This window comes from Xenopus laevis, chromosome 3S, assembly GCF_017654675.1.
Source record: "Xenopus laevis strain J_2021 chromosome 3S, Xenopus_laevis_v10.1, whole genome shotgun sequence".
In the NCBI taxonomy this organism is placed as follows: domain Eukaryota; kingdom Metazoa; phylum Chordata; class Amphibia; order Anura; family Pipidae; genus Xenopus; species Xenopus laevis.
The window spans coordinates 54065014-54092029 of record NC_054376.1 but is presented as its reverse complement, the minus strand read 5'-3'; the positions used below and the strand labels follow the sequence as shown (position 1 = coordinate 54092029).

Genomic DNA, 27016 nt, shown 5'->3' with positions numbered 1-27016 from the left:
ACAAACAGATTTTATTTTTTTTATTTTTTTTTTAAATCATGTTACTGGTCCTTTAATAAATACTCACCTACGTTCTATTCATTCCTATGGGATTTTAGAAGGATAATTATCAATGGGTGAAAATCACTTTTTGATAAATATGCTTCCAAAAATCCCATAGGAATTTTTATAAAATCTGAAATCACATTTTGATTAATGCCCCTGAATGTACATACAATCTAGAACAGATATTTACAAAGATAATAGCAAATGTGATATCTACTCCCCTCATACTTATTCTTCCAGTGGGTCTTTAACTATATGTGGCCTCACTTCAAGTTGGCACCACTCACTAACTTAAAAGAACCCATTCTATTAAAAGAAACTACTTTCTATCTCTGACCATTTCTCTAATACTGAAGTGTAAAGTTTAATTTTTCACCTTCTTATGTCTTTCTGAAACAGCTCTGGGAGGAGGGGGTCATTGACTATGTAAACTGTTCAAAATGTATACATTAGCATACCTCCCAACATTTTGGAAATAAAAAGAGGGACAAAAAAATTGCCACGCGTAGCATGGCGAAATTTTTTGACCATGCCTATTTTGTGGTCACACCCCCTAATTACCATGTTCATTTTACAAAATTTCGCAGGTTATAAAAGTTTGAACATATTTCTGTGTTTTTTTTCCAGCCATTTCCAGTACACTTTAGCATTTCAAGCACAATAATAATAATATAGTTATACGGATCTATTTATTCTATATGATCTCGCCTTATCTTCAAATAAGAGGAGCTAAGGTGGCCATACATGGGCAAATCTGCTTGTTTGTTACAAAAGAGTGGATCTTGCTCTGATATGTGCACCATGACTGCGTGATATTGAGCTTATCCAATCATTGGGCTGCCAACTCGGTGTGTTGCCAGCTATTATCGTCCCTTTAACATATTCAATCTAAAAGCATTATTATGTTACTCTTGGGGTTCTTAAAGGACAATGCCAATCAAAAGCTGGAAAATAAAGGATGACTCTTCTTGCCTTTCTTCCATTCTATTCAAATATAACAATGGGACTCAAAGAGATCAGTTTCCACCAACTATGGACTTATTAAATTAAATTTATTACTTTAAATTAAATTAGGTTTGTTGTTAACTAGGGATGGATGGATTTGTTCGCCTTGTTTCACCGCAGAAATGACGCCCATAGACTTGTATGGCGTTGTGCGTTTAAAAAAAATATTTTTTTTTTTGACGCCCATAGATTTTGAAAGGCGTCGCCGAGATTTCGCCTGCGGCAAATTTTTGACGAAATGGGTCAAATTCGCCCATCCCTATTGTTAACCAACAAATTCCCACCATTTCAAGGATATTATCAGCAATAGGAAAAAAATCTCAATATAGAAATTACAGCTGAGACAGTAGGGTTAAGCTGCGCAATATGTAGGCACTCTATAAATTCATGTTAATAATAATAATATACTGACATAACTGCCCTGAAACAATCTGGCACACATCAATGGCAATCAAAAAGATATTTGCTTAATAATTTCTACTAAAAACATCTGATTTATAGAAAACAAATCTGGTGCACTTTAGTACTTATTAATTATGCACAGATGCACATTATATCATTTTACTGGTTTTGTTTTGTTTAACCATACCTTCAGACACTGGTGAAATCAGAGTAGGGTAACAGACTATTTCTCTATCCTTTGGAAAGAGTTAAACAGGACCCTTTACCCCAATAACTAATTCCAAATCCTATTTTATCCTGTTAGACATGCAAAATACACTTTAATTACACTATATAAATTATTTTAATCTTGTTTCCTTCCATCAGGGAATTCACAATTATAGCAAGCAGGCAGGTGCCATTTTGTGGACCCTGTTATTAAGGCAAGTCTTGCATCATCTCAAAATTGTGTTTGTGCACCAGAATAGGGGACCTTTTATCCATGCCCATGCACTTATTACACAATTAAATGGTGAACAGAGAGGGTGAATGTGGGGAGTGCAGTGACATTTAGGAAGTGAAGAACGGAAAGTGAAAGTAATTGCCTGCCCGTCTCTATGCCTAAGGAAACTTGGCAGTTTCTATTACAAATCTCTTACCCTTGAAGATTCATAGGATGGACTCAACTGACCACTTGTTCCCCAAGAGGCACCTGATCTTTCATCCATACCTGCAATTCAGGAAAATAAAAATAATTTATTACAGAGAACTACAGAAAAAAAGGCCATCAAAAAAAAGAAAAAGTGATCTAACCAGGGTTGGAGGATTTAGTTGAATCCCAGATGGTTTTGAACTCTAAGGGCCAGATTAATCAAAATGTGAGTTCAGATTTTAATAAATAAAAAGTTACCCACGTTCTATAAATTCTTATGGGATTTTTAGAAGGATATTAGTCAATAGGTAAAAATTAGAACTCACCATTTGATAAATACGCCTCCAAAAATACCATACCAAATCTGCCCCTGAGAATTAAGCTGAACCAAATTCAAACTCACATGACTTCATAGCCTGAACAACTGAAAATGAACATTCTTTGAGGCAATTTTTTGTATTCTTCTCAAACCTGAATATGCACATTAGGGTTCAGATTGGTTGGACACTTGGCCAAATATTTTTGGGGGGCCAAGCAATACCTAGTTACGTTATGGCAATAGTAATGAAGACATATAATACCGACAACAAAAAGTACAGTAGGTCCATTGCAACCATACATACAGACAATTATTGCTGATAAAATGAGTAATTATCCTTGCATTGCATGTTATTTAACAGAATAAGCACAACAAATGTATGGGCTGGCTTAGTCTATCACAGGGATTACTGTCCCCACCACCCTCAGAACCCCCTCAGAACCAGTGTCAGATGCTGGCAGGGAGCATCTTTCTTTAAATATTTATTTAAATTCTGACATGCACATAAATACAAATTATAAGCAGCAACATTCAGATAATGAGAACTCTACAACCTCAAATATTTTTCTTCACAGTGTACATTCAGTAAATCAAAAATATTGGCAACTGAACTACTATGAAATACATTTAATACAAAGCTTGCTGTGCTCTAAATAAAATCTCACAGCTCAGATAGGTTTGTAGCAATATTAAGTTAAAGTGCAATACAAAGTTAAAGTCTATAGTAATGTTCAAAATAAAACATTTAAATCTAATTTTAGAAAGCCTGTACTATAAAAGCACTACAGCCACAGAAAGACAATACACAGTATATGTTCACCATCTGTTACAAGTTTGTCATATAAACTCATCTGACCAAACTAACCAAATTCCTCTATAACGCATTAAATGGCAGAAGAATAGTCTAGAGCATTTCTGCAATTTAAGTTTGCTTTTGAAAATGTTATATGCCACAGGTGATTCATCAGCAAAAAGAAAAAATGTAAACGCATTGCGAAGAATATTTGGATGAAAATGTTATTTCTTGGTTATACTTGTTTGCATGTTTTATCTTAAAGGGTGTTAAAGGACAACAAAAGCCTTATTCACTAATATATTTGCACATCAACTGAATCAGGTTATCCTTTAAAGCTGAAAATAACTTTTTAGTTTCTTTAAGGCAATGATTTAGTCTCACTTTCTACAGTGCTGATAGCCTGGAAGTGCTTGTGCAAGTGCTAGTGAATTTTGCTCTGAAACTCACTTTCAGGCAATAGCCTTAGTGCCTAGGGACATCAATTTCAGGCAATGTGCCACAGTCCCTGAGCTCCTAAATTTGCAGGACATGAAAACGCCTGAAATTACTCAGAGCAAAATTACAAAAAGTGTTGCTAAAGAATATTTTCATTTTGAAGTATCTTTAAAATTAAGTATTTCAGTGTTTAAAGGAAAAGTATACCCCCCAAATTAATACTTATCAACAGATAGTGTATATCAAGTTATGTGGCATATTAAAGAATCTTACCAAACTGGTATATACATTTAAGAAAATATTGTCCTTTTTTTTTCTTTTTTATTACTTTTAACAAACATATTATTGCTTTTTGCAATACAAAAATGAAAAAATAAAAATAAAAACAAAGCAACACGTTAACAATTTGTGGGCATTCTTAATATACTGTCTTTGCCTGACAGCTTTGTAGAAGTTACAGTCCATAGTGCGGTTGCTTTAACCAGGTGTAGTCTTTAAGGGGGCTGATGCATATTGGCTAAGTTAGGGGGGCTACTGTCCTTGTGGTACGGTGAGTCCAGCCAGGGTTGCCATATAAGTTCAAATTTGCCCAGGTTGCCCCTTTGTATGTACACCAGCTGGGCTATCGTAAGGTGTTCCCGTATTAGGTATCTGACATTTCGGGCAGCGGTCATCAGGCCTCAATTTAGCTTTGTACATGCGAGTAGGGGTGATGTATGCCTGATGTAGGATAAACATCTATGAGAATCTGCTCCTAACATTAAAGGATACTTGGTTAGGGGCCTCTAACGCCTCCTCCCACTCCTCATCTTCCAAATCATAGATGTTAAGCTCCCATTTACCTCTAGCAGTGTTGGCCGTTTGCTTCTTATTTTTAAGTAAGATGGAATAAATCCATGACAGGGGGTGGGTTCTACATATGTTTACCAGGTAATCCAGTATATTTTCCACTGGTGATTTAGCAATTAGGACAGGAGAGGTTGGCCATTGTGCCTTGGTTGCGTGCTTAAGTTGGTAGTACTGCAACCATGCGTTAGCTGTTACATCAAAGTCTGCCTTTACTTGGCCAAAGGATTTAAATACTCCATCAATAAACAAGCCATCTACTATTTGAATACCTTGTGCCAGTGATTCTGTAGTTCTACACTTTTCAGGTGAGGAAGCCTATCATTCTCCCACAGAGTGGTATTTGGTGAGATTCCCTGGTATTGTATAAGTGTTAGTGTTGTCTGTCATACTTTAAAAAGCGTTTTGATCATTGGGAGCGGGAGGGCGAAGTTTTCTGTTACTTCCAGAAAAAAATCAGAAGGGGTACTGCTTCTCTACCCCAGCGAGTGCTTAGTATCTTATAGGAAGCATCTGTTTGGTCCCCGCTGATCCATGGCAGGAAATTTTGCAGTTGTGAGGACAAATAATATGACCTCCATTTAGGGAGGGTCAATCCCCCTTGTAGGGTTGGGAGCTGCATTACTGTATATGCCAGCCTGATGCGTTTCCTACCCAGATAAATGTTTTGGTCTCAGAGTCTAGGCGGGTGAACACTTTCTTGGTTATATAGATTGGGGAGTTTGTGAATATACACAATAGTTGTGGGAGGAAAATCATTTTATAAATAGCTACTCTGCCTGGTGGGGGAGGGATCTCCATGCCTTCATTTGGTTGTAAATTCTGGAGAGTATGTGATCCAAATTGGATTTCAGGTAGTGGCAGTGCTTCCTAGTAAAGTGGATTCCCAAATATTGAAAGCTTTCTACCCATTGGAGGGGCTGGTTTGGCATTTGGTGGCAGGGGGCTGAAGCATCCAGTGGAAAAATGTGGGATTTTCCCCAATTAATTAACATACCAGAGAATTTGCCAAAGGTATTTACACTTTGCAGAAGTTGTACCGGGGAGTCTGCTGGGTCTACCAAAAATATCAGCATATCATTGGCATAGAGTGCAATCTTTTCCTCTATGCCACCATATTTACAGCCTACAATCCTCTTTTCTGCCCTGACTATAATGCCCAGAACTTCTATAGCTAAGGCGAATAAACCTGGGGACATTGGGCATCCCTGTCTTGTGCCCCGTTCTGAAACGTGGGTGTTTGTACAGACCCTGGCTCGTGGGCTAGTATAGAGCAATTGCACCCAGGACATAAACTGCTTCCCAAAGCCAAACCTGGTTAGGACTTCCCATAGAAAATTTCCACTCTATTGAATCGAACACTTTTGCGGCTTATAATGAGAGAATAACTCTCTTACCTGCATTAGTGTGTGGCATTTGTAGATTTGTGTGAAGTCTTCTAATGTTTATAGTGGTTGCCCTGCCAGGCATAAACCAGGTTTGGTCCTCATGTATTAATTTAAGGATTATCTTGTTCAGTCTAAGAGCCATCATTTTCACCAGTATTTTAATATCACAATTTAGTAGGGATATTGGGCGATAGGATTCAAAGTGCATGGGTTCCTTCCCTTTTTTGGGTATTAATGCTATGAGTGCCTCTGCCATGGATTGTGGTAGACTTTTGGTAGACAGAGCTATATCGTAACAGCCTTTCAACCTGGTGACCATAATTTCTTTATATTGTTTATATACTTCTATGGGGATTCCATCAGTGCCCAGGGTCTTACCAGAGGGAAATGTACCTATTGCATCCTCTATTTCCTGCTCAGTTATTTCACTGTCTAACTTCAATAGAATCCTACCTCCATGGGTTAAATACTGTGGTGCTCTATCTGGGAACTTTGCTGCTCTTCAGTTCCATACATGTAGCAATAAAGAGAAATCAGATGGCACTCACCAAGCAAAATATGCTGAATCTTTATGATTAATTCAGATCTCTGCACAACGTTTCAGGGGATCAACCCCCTTTCTCAAGTGCTATTTCACTGTCTAGAAGGTTTTTATCTTCAGCGGAGAGTTTGGGGAAGCGCACACCATTTAGATATGTTTGTAGTTCTGCCTCTGAGTACGTTACTTTAGAAGCATAAGCATTGATGAAGTAGTTTTGGAATGTGTCATTAATTTCTTGCATACTCGATACCAGAGTTCCATCCAGGTTGTGGATATTTAAAATCGCTGTGGATGGGGTGGTCTCCCTACACATTAGTGCTAAGAGATGTCCAGTTTTATCTCCGAACTGTGCTACTTTGTGTTTAGAGTATAGTATACTTTTATATGCCCGTTGCCTCGTAAATTCCTGATACTCCTGGGACTGAAGGAACCAGCTATCTTTGTTCTCCTTAGTGGGATGTTGTGTATACTGTGCTTCTGCTTTTGTTAGGCTTTCCTCAAGTTGGGCCCCTTTTTCTTCCCTTTTTTTTTCCAGGTGCCTACTCTGGATTTAACTAACCCTCGAAAGTAAGCTTTCATCGCGTCCCACACACTTGAGTTAGAGGCTGTGTGTTTGTTATGGGACCAGTATTCCTCTATCCCTTGGTGTAACCCCGTAGTTACTTCTGGGAGTTTAAGCCAGTATAATTGCATCCTCCACGGCTTATTAGACCGGGAAAGTAGGGATACAGATAAAGAGAGGGGAGAATGGTCAGACATCCCACGGGGCAGAATCAGCACTTGTTGTGTGTGTTGGAGTAAATCTGATCACACTAGTGCCAAATCGATTCAGGACATTGAGCTATGTGTAGCCGAATAACAAGTATACTGTTTTTTGGTTGGGTGCTTGACCTCCACACATCCACTAGCCCCAGTGCTGCTATAAATTGTTGGAACCATTGGGAAAACCATGCTCCTGACTGAAACATAGTTAAAAGTTTGTCCAGATTTGCGTCTAATACACAGTTGAAATCCCCCATACAGACTACAGGCAGGTTAGGGAACCTAGATCTTAGGGCTAAGCACTCTGCCAGTAAATCTAGAATGAATGGTGGAGGTATATACACCCCTATTATTAGCAACTTACTGTTATCAATTTTAGCACAGACATAAACAGGATCTGTTTTAATTTCAACCGGCTGGAATGTCAGCCCCCCTCTAACCATTATTGACACGCATCTTGCATAATTTGAATAGCAGGCATGATACGTATTGCTGAGCCATGGACGTCTAAGAGACAAGATCTTATCCTGTGTCATGTGTGTTTCTTGGAGGATAATGACGTCATGTGGGTCTTTCTTTAAAAAGCTGAATACTAGTTATCTCTTGATTTTATCTTGGAGTCCCCTTACGTTCCAACTAAGGAATTGTAACCTATTCGCCAAAGTAGTCTTCTAGAACCATGTGCATCAGGAAATCATGTAACCCTACTTTATCAGGCATGCTATCTTTAAAGGATAAACTAGTCTGCCCACATTTGGACTGTGTCCAGCTGTCTTTGTATGTTACCCACCAAACTAGAATACCCTTTAGCCCTCCCTGCATTAAACCCATCTCCCCAACTTGGGTTCAACTTAAACGGATCCCTATCTAATCAATCTCTATGTGTCCTGTGGATATTCCAGGAAGGAGCCTATTGCTCAAACAGTGAACAGCTTAGATAAGTAAAGGTAAAGTCAAATATACAGTTCGGTACCTTGAAAAATACCACTCGCAGGTACATGTGCCTAAAAATGTGGAGCTTGTAGCACTCCGGAAAGTAAATTAGAGCCTTTGGTCAGGAAATTTCAGCATTGTGTCCAATAAAAAGTTGTAATGGAAATTATCTTGCCACACTAAGGAACATTTTAAACAGCTTCTAGCCACTCGGGCCGGCAACAGCTAAATATTGCCCTTTTACATCTCTTGCCTTGAACCACCATTTCGTGATGGTCTGTGTGCTGCCTCAGAGATCACTTAACCAGAAATACTGCAGCTCTAACTGTAACAGGAAGAAGTGTGGAAGCAAAAGCCAGAACTCTAACTGGCGAAAATTCAGCAGCGTCTACTGCACACCCAGCGCAACACTTCTGACAGGTGAATATTCGGTCGGACAAAGCCAATTCACTAACATATGGAGTTTCGTACTGAGCGTTGAAACCCCAGACTTTTCGCTATTGTTACTTTGGTAATGCCAAAGTGATGCCTAGTAATGCCTAGTGAAATACTTTAAATTTACACTGTTTATTACACATGAGATGCATGAGAACCTATTATGGGTTTTTTTTACTCCCTAGCCGAGTTTTTTTATGTTGTAACAACAAAAATCTGAAATCACTGCCTTGCTCTTACCACAGTGCTTACAACTAGTAGCAGCGTTATGTTTGAAACATAAAAGAATGATTAGTGAAACTGGACATGGTGAAGTTCCTGCTAATCAGAGTTTACAATCTACGAGAAGGGGGGAGGAATCACAAGGAGTGGGGCTGGGCAAACTCAGTGTCAGTAAAGTAAGAGCTGTGGAATGGAGTAATGCACTGCAAGTAGAAGCAGCTTATACTGTATTATGAAAGGATGCTTGGCTAGTTGACGGTAAGCATCTCCAAAGACACGTTTTAAAATGTAGCTCAAAGGCTGTTACTACTAAAGCATCATAAAACCAAAAATGCTGTAAATTACAAGACTACAAGTGTAGAGGCTTCCCATGCAAAAACAGAGGTAACCCCTACATCCTAATTTCGGAAACACACTACATTTTTAAAATTAGAAAAAACTTCTTAAAGGGGACCCGTCACCCAAAAAAATTAATCAAAATCCTATTTTATCACATTAATCATGCAAAATGAACTTTAATTACACTATATAAATTATTTGAATCTTGTTTCCTTCAGTCTGGGAATTCAAAATGATAGCAAGCAGGCAGGAGCCATTTTGTGGACACTGTTTTTAAGGAAAGCCTTGTATCATCTCAGAATCTTGTTTGTCCACCAGAATAGGGGACCTGATGTCCATTTCCATGCACTGGCTAAACAATTAAATGTTAAAGAGAACGGGGATATGTGGGGAGAGCAGTGACATCTAAGAAGTGCTGAATTGAAAGTGAAAGTAATTGTCTGCCCTGCCTCTATGCCACGGGCATAGAGGAGGGGCAGGCAATATTTGATTGACAGCTGAGATGTTTAAATGAGCTTACAGCAGCTATGAATGCTTTAATAAAAAATAGAAATTGGATTTCATGTTTAATTTGAAAAGGACTTTTATTATACAGATTTTTGTGTCTGGGTGACGGGTCCACTTTAAACACAAATAGAAACCATCATATTTGCAACAGTTAATCTAGAGTGCCTATATATGATGTAGCTCCAAAATAGTCACAGGCTCAATATAGGGCTTGTGTTTTAGCACAATAATTGTCGTTAACAAAAAAGCTTTGGCTTGCATCCTACCATTAGCAGATCACTTCGATAATGTGTACATTTACACCGTTATATCTTTTATACAACACAAAATAGAGCAAATATTAACTATCTTTAAAAAGGTAAAATAAGGTTAAAGAAAAGTAAACATGTCTCAGTGAAAACAGACTTCTAAATATAAATACAAGATCAGCTTTATCCGTATCATCCTGGTGACACTGACATATACCTATAATGAAAAGGAATAATGTCTGATCCTAAACTTGTGAAACCATTGGGTTAGACGCGAGCAGGCACGCGTCTATAAAAGTTGAACCCAGAAGTCAGAAGCCGGCATTGAAAGGTCGCAGGTGGGGCAACCCTGAAAAGGGGGGTGCGAGGTCGGCCCTAACCCACCCAACCCGCGGCTATTGGGCCGGCCCGCACATCACTAAATCAAAGGAACACACAGTACTGCCAAACCTTGAGAATTAATAACAATATTTACAGCAACAATTACAAGTAACAAGACATTCTGCTATAGTGACAGCTAATTACAAGTTATAGAATTATAAGCATTTTAAAGGGATTCTAAAAAGGCTCCTACTGGTGTTTAACCAATGTTTGTATTGTTTAAAACAGAATCTGGATCTTATAATCTTTGCACTTCCCAAGACACCCAGCCCTATATGAAAGTAAAATAAACAGCATAGCCTTCAGATGGGTAAAGATGGGCTTCAGGCAGGGAAGGAGGCAAAACCAGGAGAAAGAAAGGTTTTAAATGATACAAAAAAGCATTTCTCCATACATCATAGGACTGTGTGAATATCACTTTAAGTTCACCACTCACTTTAAGTTTCAGAATGCTGACTATAAACAAAGACTTTTATCAATTGCTTTCCATCTTTTATCCAACAGTTCTGCCAAATTGTATGTTTGGTCTAATGCTCCTCTAGTGTTTCAGTCTGGCAGCTCAGTGAGCCAGGAGAATCCAAACTGTTACAATTTTGTTGATACAATTAGTTGATACATTTTTCAGCAGTTTCTGTGGAATATTAGCAACTATTCTAAGTATCAATTCTAACAGCTGCTTTTAATGAAACTCATGAATTCTGCTCAGCAGTGACACAGATAACAAATGTATCAATTAAATGTATGAATTTAGAACAGATAAGGAGTCAACACCCCCCTCTCCCCAGAGCTTCTTTAGAAGGTGAAAAAATAAACTATACACTTTAATATTAGAAAAACAGTCACAAATAGAGATTTGACCTGTCAATTAGACGGTGACGAATGGGAGTCGATTTGGAGCAATGTCATGCGATCCTCTAAAAATGTTTCTTTGCTCGAGGCTAATTATAAAGTTTTATTCAGGTGGTACCTGGTTCCAGCCCGGATTGCTAAATTTGCCCCATCTGCTGACCCTAGATGTTTTCGTGAGTGTGGACAAGTGGGTTCTATGTTCCATATTTGGTGGGAATGCCCGAGTGTGCGTCGCTTTTGGATTCGAGTTTACACTATGACTCACTCTGTGTTCCAAGTTGTAATTCCTAGACATCCTAAAACGGCTTTATTGGGGCAAAAACCTGACCAACTCACTCTGTCCCAATTCCAACTTTTTACGGCCATTACTACTGCTGCTAAGAGCACTATTGCAAAAGCTTGGAAGACAAAAGTATTGTCCATTGAGATCGCTAAGCATAAGATTGACTGGATCATGTCTCAGGAAAAAATGACCAGTATCTTAAATGATTCCCATAGCAGATTTCTGAAAATTTGGGGTCCGTGGTTGGAATACAGGTACGGGCCTGGTTATCATCTGACATTGCTTAGTATTTGAGTCAAATTTCCTAAACCGGTTGTTTGGGGCCCTTTGTGGGCCCATCTCTCTCTGGGTCCATTGGAGAATCTGTCATTTAGTTTGTTATTTGTTATTGAAATACACCTTGTGTTTTTACTATGCTTTCTCACGCAAGGCTGGTTATATTCTGTTAGCTACTGTGTTTGGTCTATTGGTACTGATGTGATTTTTTATATCCTATTACATATTATTTGTCTGTACCATGAGCCTTTCACTGCAGTACTCTTGATTTCATATCTGGGTAATGGCTGTCATTTCCATTTTTTACTGCTGTATGCTACCTATGTGTCTTTTGTTTTGTAAAACACAATAAAAATTATTGAAATAGAAAAACAGTCACAAATAGAAAGTAGAAAAAAATTGAAAAAAAAACATTTGGAAAAAGGTCTATTTCTGGTGAACTGTCTGAAACCAACTGAACTGGAAAAATGTTTGAAGGTGAACAACCTCTTTAAGCAAACTGCTCTCTTATACTCAAATGAATTTACTAACAGACAGTCACACAACTCATGGGTGTGCCTTTTCATGCCTTGATTTCATTTTTATGCATGGCACATAGAAGGGTAAACTAAAGGTTACCATCAAGTTTCTCACTTGAGCTATTTTAGTGGGTAATATACTCAACCTTAAATGTGTGTTTAAAATGTCTTAGGTTTTACAAACAGAAGCAGCACTGACAGCATGACTAGAAACAGCAGATAAGGTAATTCATTTGGGAATAATGTATTTAAATGAATACAAGGGTGAATGCTTCCATCCTAATTCAGACTTTTTAAAAAAAAAAAAAAAAAAATGGCAACAAAAACAGGGAAGGGTACATGCCCACAGAATAAGCAAGAGAATTTTAAGTGTTAAAATAGAAAATGAAGGGAATCGTGTGAAGATCAGGTTGTTTTAATTTAACAGCCATAAAGAGATAAAAAATCTTTTTTTTTTTTTATTTGGCCTAAAATTTATATCACTGTCCAACAGCTTCCTTCAGGAAATATGTGAATTTTTAAAATAGTGTTTAATAAAAAGATTGTGACAAAAGCTTACCGACATATGCACATAAACATGCAGGCACTTAGTGATTTCAACATTGACAGGTTCAATTAAAATAATACGTTTCTCTTTATTAAAGTTCACATGTCCTTCGAAAGCCTTATGCTGAGCGATGATTAAGTGCTACACAGCACAAAATGCATCAGGCTTTTTATGGACATGTAAACTTTAATAAAGTTAAACTTTATTGAACCTGTCAACATTAGCATTATTGCGTGCCTGCTCACTTTTATATAGATGATGTGATTCATTCCCTCTGGCTGTAGGTTTGGTGCTTGGTACCCAGAACTTCCTAATGGTGACTCTACAGATGCTATATGGGGTTATGTTTTCTTCTCCTGAATAGTTTGCCAATGTCTAACAACAAAACTAAAAATATTACATTAATGCTAGACAGTAGGGCTCTTCAAAATCAAGGCTAAAATGAAATTGTAGCACAAGTAATGCTAGGATACATACAAAGTAACACATGGCCACAATAGCTACAATAATAGCTGGTGATATTTCTGCAGATTATTATAGGCAGTTTCTTCAAATGAACATTCAGAAAGCACCAGGGCCATAGGGGGAAGAGACCCAGTGGCTGGGTGGGCGAACAAGGTCCTGCTGGATCTTGATCAATTGAGAGCATTAACTTATGTCTGCATGCAACAATATTGTGCGCTGAGGCTCACAAATTTCAATGATACTACTGTCGAGCGATAACATGACAGCTGGCTGCAAAGTAAGCAATCAGGATATCACAAAGGATACAAGCTGGCTAGCCCAAACTCTTTTGAGACTCAAGTTGTGGCTCACAATGTCTGCGAGCTGTGTGGAGCACTTGGGGCATTTCTCTCAGAAAAGTCCCCTATGAAAACAATAACCAAAATTGCTTCACAATACCAATGCAATTCTGCCTGCGATGCCTTCAAGTATATTTTGGCATTTGTAAAAGTTCTAAGAAACAGGTTGCTGTGTTAAAGGGATTTTGTGAAAATCCCTAAGCAAGAGGTGAGCATAAACCTTGCTGTTGAGATTTCATCACATCACTTATTAAATGTGATGTGATTGTATCACACAATGTTTTTTAGCAGTCACCAAAGTGTAAACATTCTTAAAAAAAAAAAATCGCTCCACAATGCGATCACTCATTTTGTACGACTTCCCTCTACATTTTGTAGAAATCTTACTTTGTTCAATAGAAGTACAATGGAACCTTGGCAAGTCATGTATCTTCCTCTTCATTGAAGCAAAATATATTTGTCACAAACATGGTTAAAGTTTGAGACCTAAGCCATAAGAGAACCCTCATGCACGGTGATGTTAAAGCAGTAATAGGTGGGTATGGTCAGATAAGCAGCTATAAAAACCATGGAAACTTGTCCATTTAGGAATACTTAAGAAGTTTGAGGTACAATGTAAATATGCGCAGAGCTTAGCCTGCCTTTCTGAGCCAGGGATACCATAGGGGAATGCTGGAAGATAAGAGCGGCAACGGACCTCTTATCGCATTAAGTCATTAAGAGCAATGTCCTATGGAGTTTGTCTATAAATCTTTCCAGTTCCATCTATAATGCCTGCTCCAAAACATGCATTATCAGATATGGCCACATCAGTTATTAACAGAGATATTCTAATAGTAAAAAGTCTTGTAGATCATCAGTAGTGGTAAATAAACACTAATCAAAGAAAAGGGAAGTTTTGTTGAACAATGTGGTTAAAAATTGTTTTTTAAATATGTTGTTTGGTAATAATGCAGTGGTGAGACCTAAATCATGTGTCTCAATAGACAATGAATCACAGCACTAGTACTTGTGTAACATTTTTAATTATGACGAAAAACATGTGTACAAAGCAGCTGTATAAGAACTTGTGATGAATAGTACTATATTACTGCCAATTAGATGGACAATCAATGTGCTAGTTAAAATTATGGTCTACTAGATTAGTTACTCATCTTGAATGTAGTCCTCTCCTTTTTAAGGGTTAGTCCACACGAGGAGATTCGGGGAGATTTAGTCACTTGGCGACTAATCGCCTCTTCTTCTGGGCGACAATCTACCCGAACTGCCTTTGAGTGTCTTCCCATCCGCTATAATAAAAAGTCGCCTGCGCTAAAGCACACGCGGCGCTTCGTTTTCCGGAGTCGCCCGAAGTTTCCTGTGGGGCAGGTTAAGGTGACTTCAGTGGATGGGAAGACACGCAAAGGCAGTTTGCGGAGATTGTCGACCAGAAGAAGAGGCGATTAGTCGCCAGGCAACTAAATCTCCCCGAATCTCCTTGTGTGGATTAACCCTTAGGCAGCAAAAGTAATTGATTGATTGACAAGCTGTTCCATGGCCAGATGTGAGAGTTCTATCATTATTGCATTAACAATTAAGCAAGTAGAGGTTCTGGAGTTGATTCAAGTAGGGAATTTGCATTTGGACGCTGTTGGCATGAGCTCTCAATGAGGTTCAAAGAGCTATCAAAGCAAGTAAAGCATGAAGTAGCACATTTTTCCAGGCCACCTTGCCAAGTGAAATCACAGGTCACCTGCACTCCAAAAAATTGTGGGTCACCCATGACATGCTGGACTATGATTTCTATTAGTCTGCATCTCAAGTGGGAAAAATTTGTATTATAGGTGCCCTTTAACTGAGGAGTAATTTGGAGCTTTTTTTTCTTCCCAGGTAACAAAATGCTTTACATCACCCCTTGTACCATTAATTTAACAGAATATAAAAATAGGAGTACTGCATACCCTTAATGATTACTCTAAAAATATATAGGATACTACTTTACTTGGTATAAATCTTGGGATATCCATCACTTCAGAATTTCTGTATGAAAAACATTCAATGCAACTGCAGTGATAAGAGCTATCGATGACGATAATTTATGAGCTACAAAATAGTATACTCTGTTACGTACTATGCAAATATGGGCCCTACATGAATATGGTTAAAAATGCCATATTTTACGTACTGAACTTATTGCACCAGCCTAAAGTCTCAGCTTCTCAATAGCAGCAATGATTCAGGACATCAAACTTGTCACAGGGGGTCACCATCTTGGAAAGTGTCTATGACACTCACATGCTCAGTGGGCTCTGAGCAGCTGTTGAGAAGCTAAGCTTAGGGGTTGTAGCAAATTTTCAAGCAGACAATGAGGTTTGTCTGTAATATAAGCTGATGCTGCTGATTATTAAATTCTGATGCTAATTTCACTGGTTTCTGGGCTGACGTATTAATTATCTATATTAAGTACTAATCAGCCTCATATTATGACATTTATATTCTATGTGTACTGTATATTTTGAGTGGGTCCTTAAAGGAACAGTTCAGTGTAAAAATAAAAACTGGATAAATAGGCTGTGCAAAATAAAAAAATGTTTCTAATATGGTTAGTTAGGCAAAAATGTAATCTATAACAGCTGGAGTGACAGGATGGCTAATATAATAACCAGAATCCAACTTCCTGCTTTCAGCTCTATAACTCTGAGTTAGTAAGCGACTTGAAGGGGGACCACATGGGACATAACTATTCAGTTTGCAATTGATCCTCAGCATTCAGCTCAGATTCAAAAGCAACAGTTATGGCCCATGTGCCCTCCCTCAAGTCACTGATTGGTTACTGCCTGGTAACCAGTCAGTGGAAACCAAGAGAGCTGTAAAGCAGGAAGTAGTGTTATGTTAGTAGCGAAAAATGAGTTGAAGATGCGATGGTAATTGTGGGTGCCTTCTCTACCTTTCTATAAGGGATCTTTTTGGGATTAGTGGAGGTGAATCCCACAATTCACACAAGAGAAAAAATACTTTGTCGGTTCTCTCTTTCTATTACACAAACGTGTATGTGATGCATGCATAGGTGTCTATGGCTTCATGCAAGTTAGGCTGAAAATTATAACTTTACGTGACTATAGTGTGCACAAAATTTGCAAAAAGAATGCTAATGAATACCAAAATGTTTAAAAAAGGCAGCCATGCATTACATTAGAAAAACTTATCACATTTAAACATCCACTTTTACAAAGTGTCTTTTAGCTTTACATTGCTGAATGTATTGGTTTTATTTAGGGCTTGTACACACTAGCATTTCTCAGAGAAATCTTCTGTGGTCAGTTTTAAAGTGTTCAACCACACGGGAAATGCAGTCTATTGATTTAAATGACCCCATACTGTTAGTACAGGCCCCTTCAGAAGAATTGCTTGCTTTTCTTCCTGTGCACCCCTATGGCTGAACGCTTTAAAACTGACTATTGGGGAATGCTAGGGAAAAACGCATACATATAGAATAAAATGCTCTTTGATACATTCAGCATGCATTTAAAAAACCATTGATTATGTCCCCTGATTGCTTCCCATAGTAATCTAGGAGAAATTCTGGGCCTTTATCTCACAGTGGTGAAATGTTGACTGTTCGAGAGACTGTGCTTCTCATTGATTACTATAGGATGGGGGTCCCCAACCTTTTTTCCTTCATGAGTCACATGACGAATGCAAAAAAAGTTATAGAGAAACACAAACATGCAAAAAGTTCCTGGGGCTGCCAAATATGAGTTCTGAATTGCTATTGGTAGCACCTACAGTATGTAGACTGGAAGCCTATAGAAGGGTCTGTTTGGCAATACACATAAAGCATAATGCAAATAAAGCTTGCAGACCAAACCTGTACACAAGTAATCACTAAGCTCCAATTATACCTGATGACCTCACTAAGCTCCGTTTATAAGAATATCATTTACAGGATATTCATGGCTCTTTTGTCATCTATAATGAATGTAATATATATAGTGAATAAAGTACCTGTTGTAGAATATAAGGATATTATAAGTCACAAAGGAGTTCCATGACCATATAAAAGAACGAGGCTAAAGGCATTACTTTTATACAGGTCACTCCGAGGTTACTTCTAATATCCTCACATATTCCAAGAAGGGGTACTTTATTTATTATGATACAAAAATGTTAGTAAATCATGTGACAAAAATTACATTGTTTATACACACTGTATATATATTTGTATGAATATATACAATATTAAAATCTACAGTTTTGTAATTTCTCAATGGGACCAAACTGTGAACCATATTCTTATAAACAGCATGCTACTATCTCTAATAGAACTTTTTCCCCTTGCACACTGCCTGTCACTTGTCTAAATGCCTAACATAAGAATTAATGTTTTGTAAAAAAAAAAAAAAAAAATCATACCCTATTCTACATTACTACCAGCCATTTTTCTGTAGCAAAGAGAGAAAGCTCTTGCTAGAATGAATAAGTACCCCCCCTGCTAAAATTTATAAAGATACCTCAGAGTTATATGACTTGGCCTGCTGCCTTGTGCTTTTATACAGTCAAGTAACTCCTTGGTGACATATCTTTATAAATTACAGTAGGGGGTACATTATTCACTATATAATATTTAAGTCAAAGATTTTTAACGTCAACATAGTTCCCATCTCCAAAAGAAATACAGCTACTGGTTTACCAGACACCACTGAAAATGAGAGAGATTAATTTGCTTACATAAAGCATGTCCTGATCTTTCATTCTACTTAAGCAATGGGTCTGGGTTATGAAAACAGAAGCAAACTTGTTCACACCAATAAGAAATTATTTCTATGGTGCAGAGTAGAGAGCACTGCAGTATGATTAGCTAATTATTATATCTATCTGTTTATATACGTGGTGTTAAAAAGAAGTCTGAACGTTTGCAGCAATATTTAAGAGAATGTGATATTTTTAGTAAACTCAAAAATATTTGATTGATGTTGAATAATACTGCTGTGTTTCATTACATGCTTAATTTTGTTATTTATGCATTTTACATTTCTGCACAGATATAAGCTTAAGGCACTTTACACAGTGGCCATATCACAAAAAGCTTACAGTTTACATGAGCTGATTTTATTTCATGTGCTCCTTTCATTTACTTCCTTCTGCTTCGCTAAGCTGCTCATAACAGAAAGGACCTAACTAAAAGTTAGGCTAGAATGTCACACTGACAATTATTTCCACATAATGTGACAACTCCAAGTAATGGTTCCAGTTAAAGAGGAACAGTCGCATTGTGAGAAAATAAAATTAAAATACACTAAACTGTAGGGGATGCATAATTAGGGTTTGAGATATAAACGATTTATTGGTGAGCTTCCTCAAACAAAGATGTACCCCCTACTGTACACAACTCAACCATACGGTCTGTCAGTTAGGCAGTGCAAAATGCTGACCCACGTTGGAGTCAGCCAAGAGCTTGTCACTGACTCACAGCACAAGTCTTGGTTTCGGATACAAAAGAAAAAAAATTATGTTGTATAACTCAAATGAATCATTTAAAATACAAATAATAGAAAAACAAAATTAAAAACTACTTTGTAGAGCAGGTTTATTAAAACATTTAGGTTTGTTTGATTTTATAGCAACAATGGTTCTCCTTTAAGTAACTTTAATGATTTAACCCACATCTAGGGGCAGATCTATCAACAAGTTAGAACTCACCACAGAAAAACTCACTCACTTTCTATTCATTCCTATGGGATTTTAAGAATTGTATTTATCAATAGAGTTCACCATTTAGATAAATATGCTTTGAATTGGATTTCTATTAAGTACCAACACAACCCACTAATTCTGTAATCTGGTAAAGGCACAATTATTACTAGAACTTATACTATCACTTAGCCACATTACATTTTACATATGATCAATAAAATTTGCATTCTATCTTAAGACTTTATTACTTTACATTTTGTTTGGCTAAGGTATGTAGCAGCACATGGAACTATATACCTTTATATGAGATATGTACCATTCCAAAAAAAAAAAAATTCTCTGTCACCAGATTACATTTATTGCACTTTTCTTGTAAACAGTTTAAAAAGACATAGCAGTGCATTTATTAGATTATACACCTCTCAATAGATTTCTATTTCTGGCCTCTATAAAAAAAAAAAAAAATGAGTTTAAGCTTTTTTTTCCCTTTAACTTAAAATTTGACACAGTCAGCAAGTTACAACAAGGCATGCTGTATTGCCAAAATGGAAACTACCTAATCAACACTTTAGTGAGGGAAACAGCAGATCTTACAAAGTGGACGGACAACCATGCTAATTCAGCCTAAAGGTAACACTTTAACAATAAACAAGCATTGCATACAGGATTTCAAGTTTTAATAAAAAGAGCAGCTTGGCAAAATTAGATTGTATGGTCAATTTACTGAACCACTGATTTCATTTTACAGTCTACCCTAAACAAGTAATGAACTGTAGTGCATACACCAAGAAACTGCCAAAGGTTTAGAGCTTGCAGCACATGCCAACAAAATTGCTAAGCTTATCTTGTCTATCACAATTCAGAATAGCAAGGCTTGCACAGAGCAAAAGAACAAAGAAATGCTATACCCATAACTCTGCCTCAGCACTGGTTCATATCAGTCTATTAAAAATTATTATTAATAATAAAAAGCAAGTTCAAAATACTAAGCAAGCCCTAAAAATACAGCAAGACCTGCAGTCTTTTGGTGTGTGATCATACTGAACAGGCACTCTAGATAGGATACAAATAACTTCATGACCATGTCATTCTTAGGACCCACACTACAATTTTTGGATGGCCTTGGTGCATCTCAGGTACCCTCCTGGGTTTCCATATAGAAGTACACAGCAAACCTGTTACCTAAGCATACATTTTGATTCATGCTCAGGAAACTAAACTTCCAATGACGTGAACGGCATTACAACCTTTATAAACATTTTGAAATTGGTTATTTTTCAAATAATTTATATTTTTATTTTATATACTTGTTACCTCATACACAGTGGAAAGGTCTCCCAAATGTCTACCTTTGCGCTTAAGGCTTGCAATATCAGGTGAAAATTAATGCTAGCATATGTATGGAGGCCTGCGTGTATAGTAAAAAACAGATATCAGAAACTCTTTACCACCTGTAAATTACTCACTACCCAGGGATCACCATCCCGAAATGGGTCTATGGGGAAGATTAATGATTTGTTCTCATTTACCTTCTAAGAACTCTATGTTTGTATCAAGGCTGACAGCGCCTGCTTAGGGTTTGCTAAATATGACAGCAGGTAGTATCTTTACTTCCCCTAGATAGAGTCTGTAATATTTTGGGATCAATAATGGTTGGGAGTATATTTTTCTCCATTTCCATGCATTGGTAGGCCCAGTGTCGCCACCCTTTGGGCAAATGAGAGAATCATGTGGGAAAGGCTTTAATCTACAAACATGGCCCAGAAACATAAAATCACCTGTCCATAGTTGTATGGGGCAACTTTTTGTATAATCTCAATTTGGTCTGTCAAAGATGATTACCTTGTCCCCATCTAGGACCCTGAGCTTGGCCATGAACATCATGGAGTATTCAATGCCTAGTTTACGCAGTTGGCCCTTGACTCCCATATATGTACTCTGATTTAGTTGAGTAGAGTAGTCCGGCTATAGCAACATCCTGGCTCCTTCAAAGGGTAGCCCCGGTTTTTTATGAAGCATCTCTGTCTTAATAGTCCATCAATTTAATAAGTAAGGTTTTAAGAGGGGTCATCAAGAGAAGGGGCCATGTAGTGACCCTATGTGCCTATTCTAGCTGGATATAGATTCTTACATCTTTACGTGTTTATGATATTGGATATTTCAGAAGAATGTTTCCTAAACAGCAAGTTGTAAAGCATTAATACCCATTTTGGGAATTTTAGGAAAGGAGGAAGTTAAGGGAGAGAGAAAACATATATAAAAGAAAAACTATTAATGGTAGCTTTTCCAGGCATTGCAGAGAAATCCTTTAACAGTTAGTCATTCATTATTTTCAATCTCATGGTCTTATTTTTTAACTACATGTACATTTTTGCAAATATTTACACGATGAACATTATTTGATGTTGACCTCAGCTTTAGCTTTTGGTTCAGTAAAGAGAGATTTTTTTTTCCTGAATATTGTAACCACCAAATTACTTCAGCTGACCTGTTCCCATATCCATGACTATTAGTTCATTGCCATGGTCTAGCTTCTGGTACATATATCAAGCTGTCACAGTAAATTTATATTGTTAACTAGAAAATGTCCAGGAAGAGTTCTTGCAAATTCTAAAACGTAAAACTGCATCTGACTCAAAGATGTCACTACAGGCATAGTAGAATTTTACTTCTAATAACAGCTAAACACTGTGGAGTTATTTCAGGACAACAGAGCTGTAAATATCAGTCCTGATCTAACAAATAACACCATAAGCGAGAAACTACAATTCATTAGCAAACAAATTACTTATTAAAAGCAAAACTGGGACAACTATTTACTATAACCGAGGGCTAAATTACATTACAATATCATCATATATAGAGCCTTTGGATAGACAGGGTCATAAACTTGTCTGAGATCTGACCTGCAAGCTTCTTGTTGGGCATTTCTGATTTAGTGCATTGCCTCCAAACAAAATTCAGTATATCCAAAACATGTAACATGGTTACTTACTTTCAAAACATAGAAACAAAATCTTTAATGAAACAAACAATTGGGTATACCTTTAAACATTTTGGATTTTTTGTTTACAAATCTACAACATCCTGGAGTTACCCAAGAAGTAAAATAAATAGCATGGTGGTAAGGTGGGTGGCACTGCTGCTTTGCAGCACTGGGGTCTCAGTTTCATTTGGACATGGCACAATATCACAGGGTCAGGTTTCACCTAGCTCCTTATGAAACTGATCACGTCAAGTATGTTTAAATGAAAACATAAATGAAATGTATCTAAGCTCCAAAGGGTGCCAGAGAATGATGAACAGTATAGATATGGGATCCGTTATCCAGAAACCCATTATCCAGAAAGCTCCAAATTACGGGAAAGGCTGTCTGCCATAGACTCCATTTTATTCAAATAATCCAAATTTTTCAAAATGATTTCCTTTGTCTCTGCAATAATAAAACAGCACCTTGTACTTGATCCAAACTAAGATATAATTAATCCCTATTGGAAACAAAACCAGCCTATTGGATTTATTTAATAGTTACATTATTTTATAGTAGATTTAAGGTATGAAGATCCAAATTATGGAAATATCCATTATCCAGAAAGTCCTAGGTCCCGAGCATTCTGGATAACAGGTCCCATACCTGTTTAACATAGTAAATAAAAAGCTTTACTAATAATAATTTATATGTTTAATCTTTTCTGTTTAAATAAAAAAAATGCAGTGTACCGAATAAGCTCCATGCTCTTTTTATTCTTGGATACAAATCAGGGACTGGCAGCATGATGACAGATTATTTGCATTGAAGAAATAAAATGCAAAAGTACTCGAATGCCGCCTGTAAGACTCCAGCAAGGAATTTATTAATGCAGCCTTAAAATTTGATATTAATGGATCACTTAAAACTTGCATTACACTGTAATTGCAACAGATTGTAGAACCTACAATCTTGGATAAGGGACTGAAGTGCCATAGATTCTATGATCTGGGGCACTTCTGGTTCAAGGAGCAGCTTTTAAAGCCACACAAAACTATTGAAACAAAATTGAACAATTATCACAAAGGCAGAAAATAGCTTGAATTAGATTAATTACCCCCCCCCCCACACACACACACACACACACACGGAAGGATTTTTATTAAGGATATGGGGAAGCCTACTTAAACCCCTTGACACCGGAAATAAAAATACAGAGAGGAAAAAATCTCTGTTCTTTATTGCAGAGAGAAGTCTGTATCTGTAGTAGAGATTTTAACACACATCACTCCTCTGACATGTCTATATACATTGCTGCTGCTGGTTTTTGCCACAAAAATTTACCACCACCACCCCCCCCCCACAGCTGCCTGAAATCTGATTGGCTGAACAGTGACCTCTGAACTACTACCTACGTATGAGGTAGGTTCCCGCTGACTCAGATTTAAATATGTTACCTCTAACCTGTTATTTATTACTGATTTTAACCAAATAAATGCTTTACCCTGTGTTTCTAGAACTGCGGTTTTGTCATCCACTGGTAATCACACTCCCCACAGGTGACAAAGAGGTTATTATATATGAAATAACATTTTTACCCCAATATATTCTGTGAACTACATTACTCATTCTAAATGCATACTTTTGCTGTATGTTTTTTGTGGCTATTCTACATTACATTTACACTGCATATTTGCTGTTTTTTGGGGGGGTATTGTTAATGGATTTAGCAGTGAAATTAGCTTTCCTTGTTTTCTGGAGAGATAATAAATTAAATTCTCACAGCATTTATCTTACCCAATATTCAATATTATCAAATTATTTACCATGTATGCATGCAAACTAGTGATGTGTGGGCCGACCCGATACCTTGCACTGCGCGGTTCTATAAAAGGACTCTGGAAGCGCGGGTGCGGGTCAGGAAAACCCTGACCCGCACATCACTAATGCAAAACCTAACGTTACTGCTTCACATTTAATAATGGGCCTGTCATGTTAGACAGTATCAGTTGGGACTCCTGCCTTTCACGGTTATGTGCTTGGTGTGTTAGTACCCACTGCTTTTCACGGTATATAATGTGCTTGCTTTGTAAAACTACCTTTCACTCCATGCTTTGGATCACCTAGCACAGGGGTGTCCAAACTTTTGGCTCGCCAGGTCACATTGGAAAAAGAAAAATTGTCTGGGCCACACATGAAATACACAAAACACGTTTGGTTTGTAAAAGTAAAGGAAATAAACCGAAAACAACTACAATGCCAGTTGGATAACCAGATGGAGCTATACACTGGAATATGGAACACCTGTATAATAAATAGACGTATTATTATATTATTATTACTAACTGGGCAATGGGCAGAGTCCCCCCTCCTCCTATTTCCTCGGGAACCAATAGTTTCAAGCTGGGCCGCATTCATATGCATTCTGGGCCGCATGTGACCCTCGGGCTGCAGTTTGGACACCCCTGACCTAGCATTTGGGCATTTGTACGAAAGGATTAATTTGATGGATGTGTCTTTTTCAACCTACCTTATTAGGTTACTATGTCACTGCATGTAGGGTGCTTAGGGTGTAATCCCTGCCTTTTATAGCATGTAAACTACATAGGGAACCAGTACCCACTTTCTTTCACTGTATATAATGTGTTTAGGGCTTCAGTACCCACAGCCTTCATTTTACATGTGCAAGGAGGCAAATGTAGTGTAGGAATAAAGTGCTATTACCTATTTTCTTTATGACAATAAATGACAGCATACACTAACTGCATGTCAGTATTAGGCACCAGCACCATTCAAAAGGTTGTGTCCTTGAAAATATTTTTGCCCAGATTTGGAATCAATGTATCCTGCTTTTGCACTTAAGACTGCTTATGGCTGAACTATGCAAGTGTACTGGTAAGGATACAATGATTCCAATCCTGGGAAATTAGAAGGTATTTGGAAAATGCACTCCCATTTACACTTCTGCATTGTTGTCAATTAAGTCAGCTGGAACTGCAAGAGGCAGTTGGGGGTGTTCATTATTACACCATTTTCAAATCTGCTATGTCTGTTATCTTTTAAGGTGGCCATAGACACACAGATCCTATTGTACAAATCTAGGATTCGTACGATTTTCGGATCGTGTGTGGTGTGTGCCGACATCTTTCGTCCGGTGGAGATTGGTCGTTTGGTCGATCGGTCAGGTTTTATTTTGACCCGACCGATCCCGCCGGAGCCCACGGCACATCGTAATCGGATCGTTCGGCCGTACGGCCGAACAATCAGATTACCCCCGATATAGCCATGTTTGTTAATGGCATATCGGGGAAAGATCCGCTCATTTGGCGATGTGGCCAAACGAGCGGATATTTGCATCTATGGCCACCTTAAGTCAGCCAATGTACAGCCACATTACCAATCATTATAATGTAGCTTTGTGTCTTTGCCACCCAATATTGGTAGAAGTACACACATCATTATGCTAGCAATCCTCAGAATCTTGTGTTTTTTCATGCTAACATCTGTTATCATGTATCTCCGACTAAATGACCTGCTTGTATCAGTTTATTGTCTGCCCTGATCTTTAGCCTGTTCTACTGAACTGCTTGTCGGCTAGGTGCCAGTCCTGTCAGGTCTTAACGCTCACTCTCATCCTTAGTATTACAGGGTGCTTTTTTGTCTCAATGTCACGCACATCCCTTTAGGTAGAATTAAATTGGAGGGCCCCTGCCCAACCATACCATCCAAACTACTGGCTGTACCAGCACATACAGAGGATTCGCAATATACTCATTGGAAAGCAGCACCGGTAGTTTTGGGAACCCCAAGTACAAGATTAACCAAAGTGTACAACAGAAGGTAAGCAACAACTTCTTACCAAAAAACTATATTTGTACTTTATATTTATAGGCAAGTTATCAATGACACAAAGCAAGAATAAATAATGCCAAAAAAATGTCTGGCCTTACTTTTATTATAAAAGGGAGCTGCCAAGAGGGCTCTATAAACCAGACACATTTAGAAACACAATTATACACTAATACCCCAGCTACATTATTACATTAAACAAACAAAAGTTGCTTTTTTCTGCTCTTCTTGGTATTCAGTTGACATCTTCACTGAAAAGTATGCCCTTTATATTTATGTAAGTTGTGTTTACAAGTAAAGCTTTGTTTTATACATACAGCAATACAAAGAATCAGTTCAGATAGAATCCCAATTATCTCACCCCAGAATCAGAGTAGAAAAAAAAACATGTCCCTTAAATCTGTATTAAAATCAAAGCATAGAGAAATAATAGATTAACTTTAGTCGTGTTCTACGGTTTATATTAAGGGGGCTCGATTTGTCAGTACTGAATTGACACCAACCAATTTCATAAGTTACATTTAAATATGAACATTTTAATAAATTTAATATAAGTTCTACATGCAATTACTCTACGGTTAAACAGCAATGAAATTTTGCTAATTCAAAGAATATTTTAAGGCCCTCCTATGTACATACAAGTGAGTGAAGTTCCATTCATGTATTTAAATTAGGGATACGCTGCATCCATAAATCAAATATGAAAAAAAAATTCTTACTTTCAGAGGTCCAATGTTTTATAGTCACATGACTTTTAGGACCCCCTCCCAGAGCTGCTTTAAAAAGTAAATAATCACACTTCATAAGGAAACTTTGGGCGTCTTTGGAATTCCAAAGAGATACATATGCCATCCCGCAGGGACAAAGATAAGAAATGTATCAACAAATGTATTAACTTAGAACAGTTTACAGAATTCGTGACCACTCCCCCAAACACCTTTATAAAGACATAAGAAGGTGAAAACTGTAACTTTAAATTTCAGTACTAGAAAAATGGTCACAGATAATCAAAAAT

General features: G+C 37.5%; 1 protein-coding gene across 6 annotated transcripts in view; it reads right to left on the bottom strand.

Moving 5' to 3' along the window:
* The window catches only part of tcf12.S (transcription factor 12 (HTF4, helix-loop-helix transcription factors 4) S homeolog), a 136467-nt gene that overhangs the window by 100452 nt on the left and 8999 nt on the right, over nt 1-27016 (bottom strand). For all 6 annotated transcript variants that reach the window (XM_018255465.2, XM_018255467.2, XM_018255468.2 and 3 more), the window contains exon 4: nt 2091-2161. In XM_018255465.2, coding sequence (XP_018110954.1) covers nt 2091-2161 — 71 coding nt within the window. The remainder of the gene's footprint in view (nt 1-2090; nt 2162-27016) is intronic.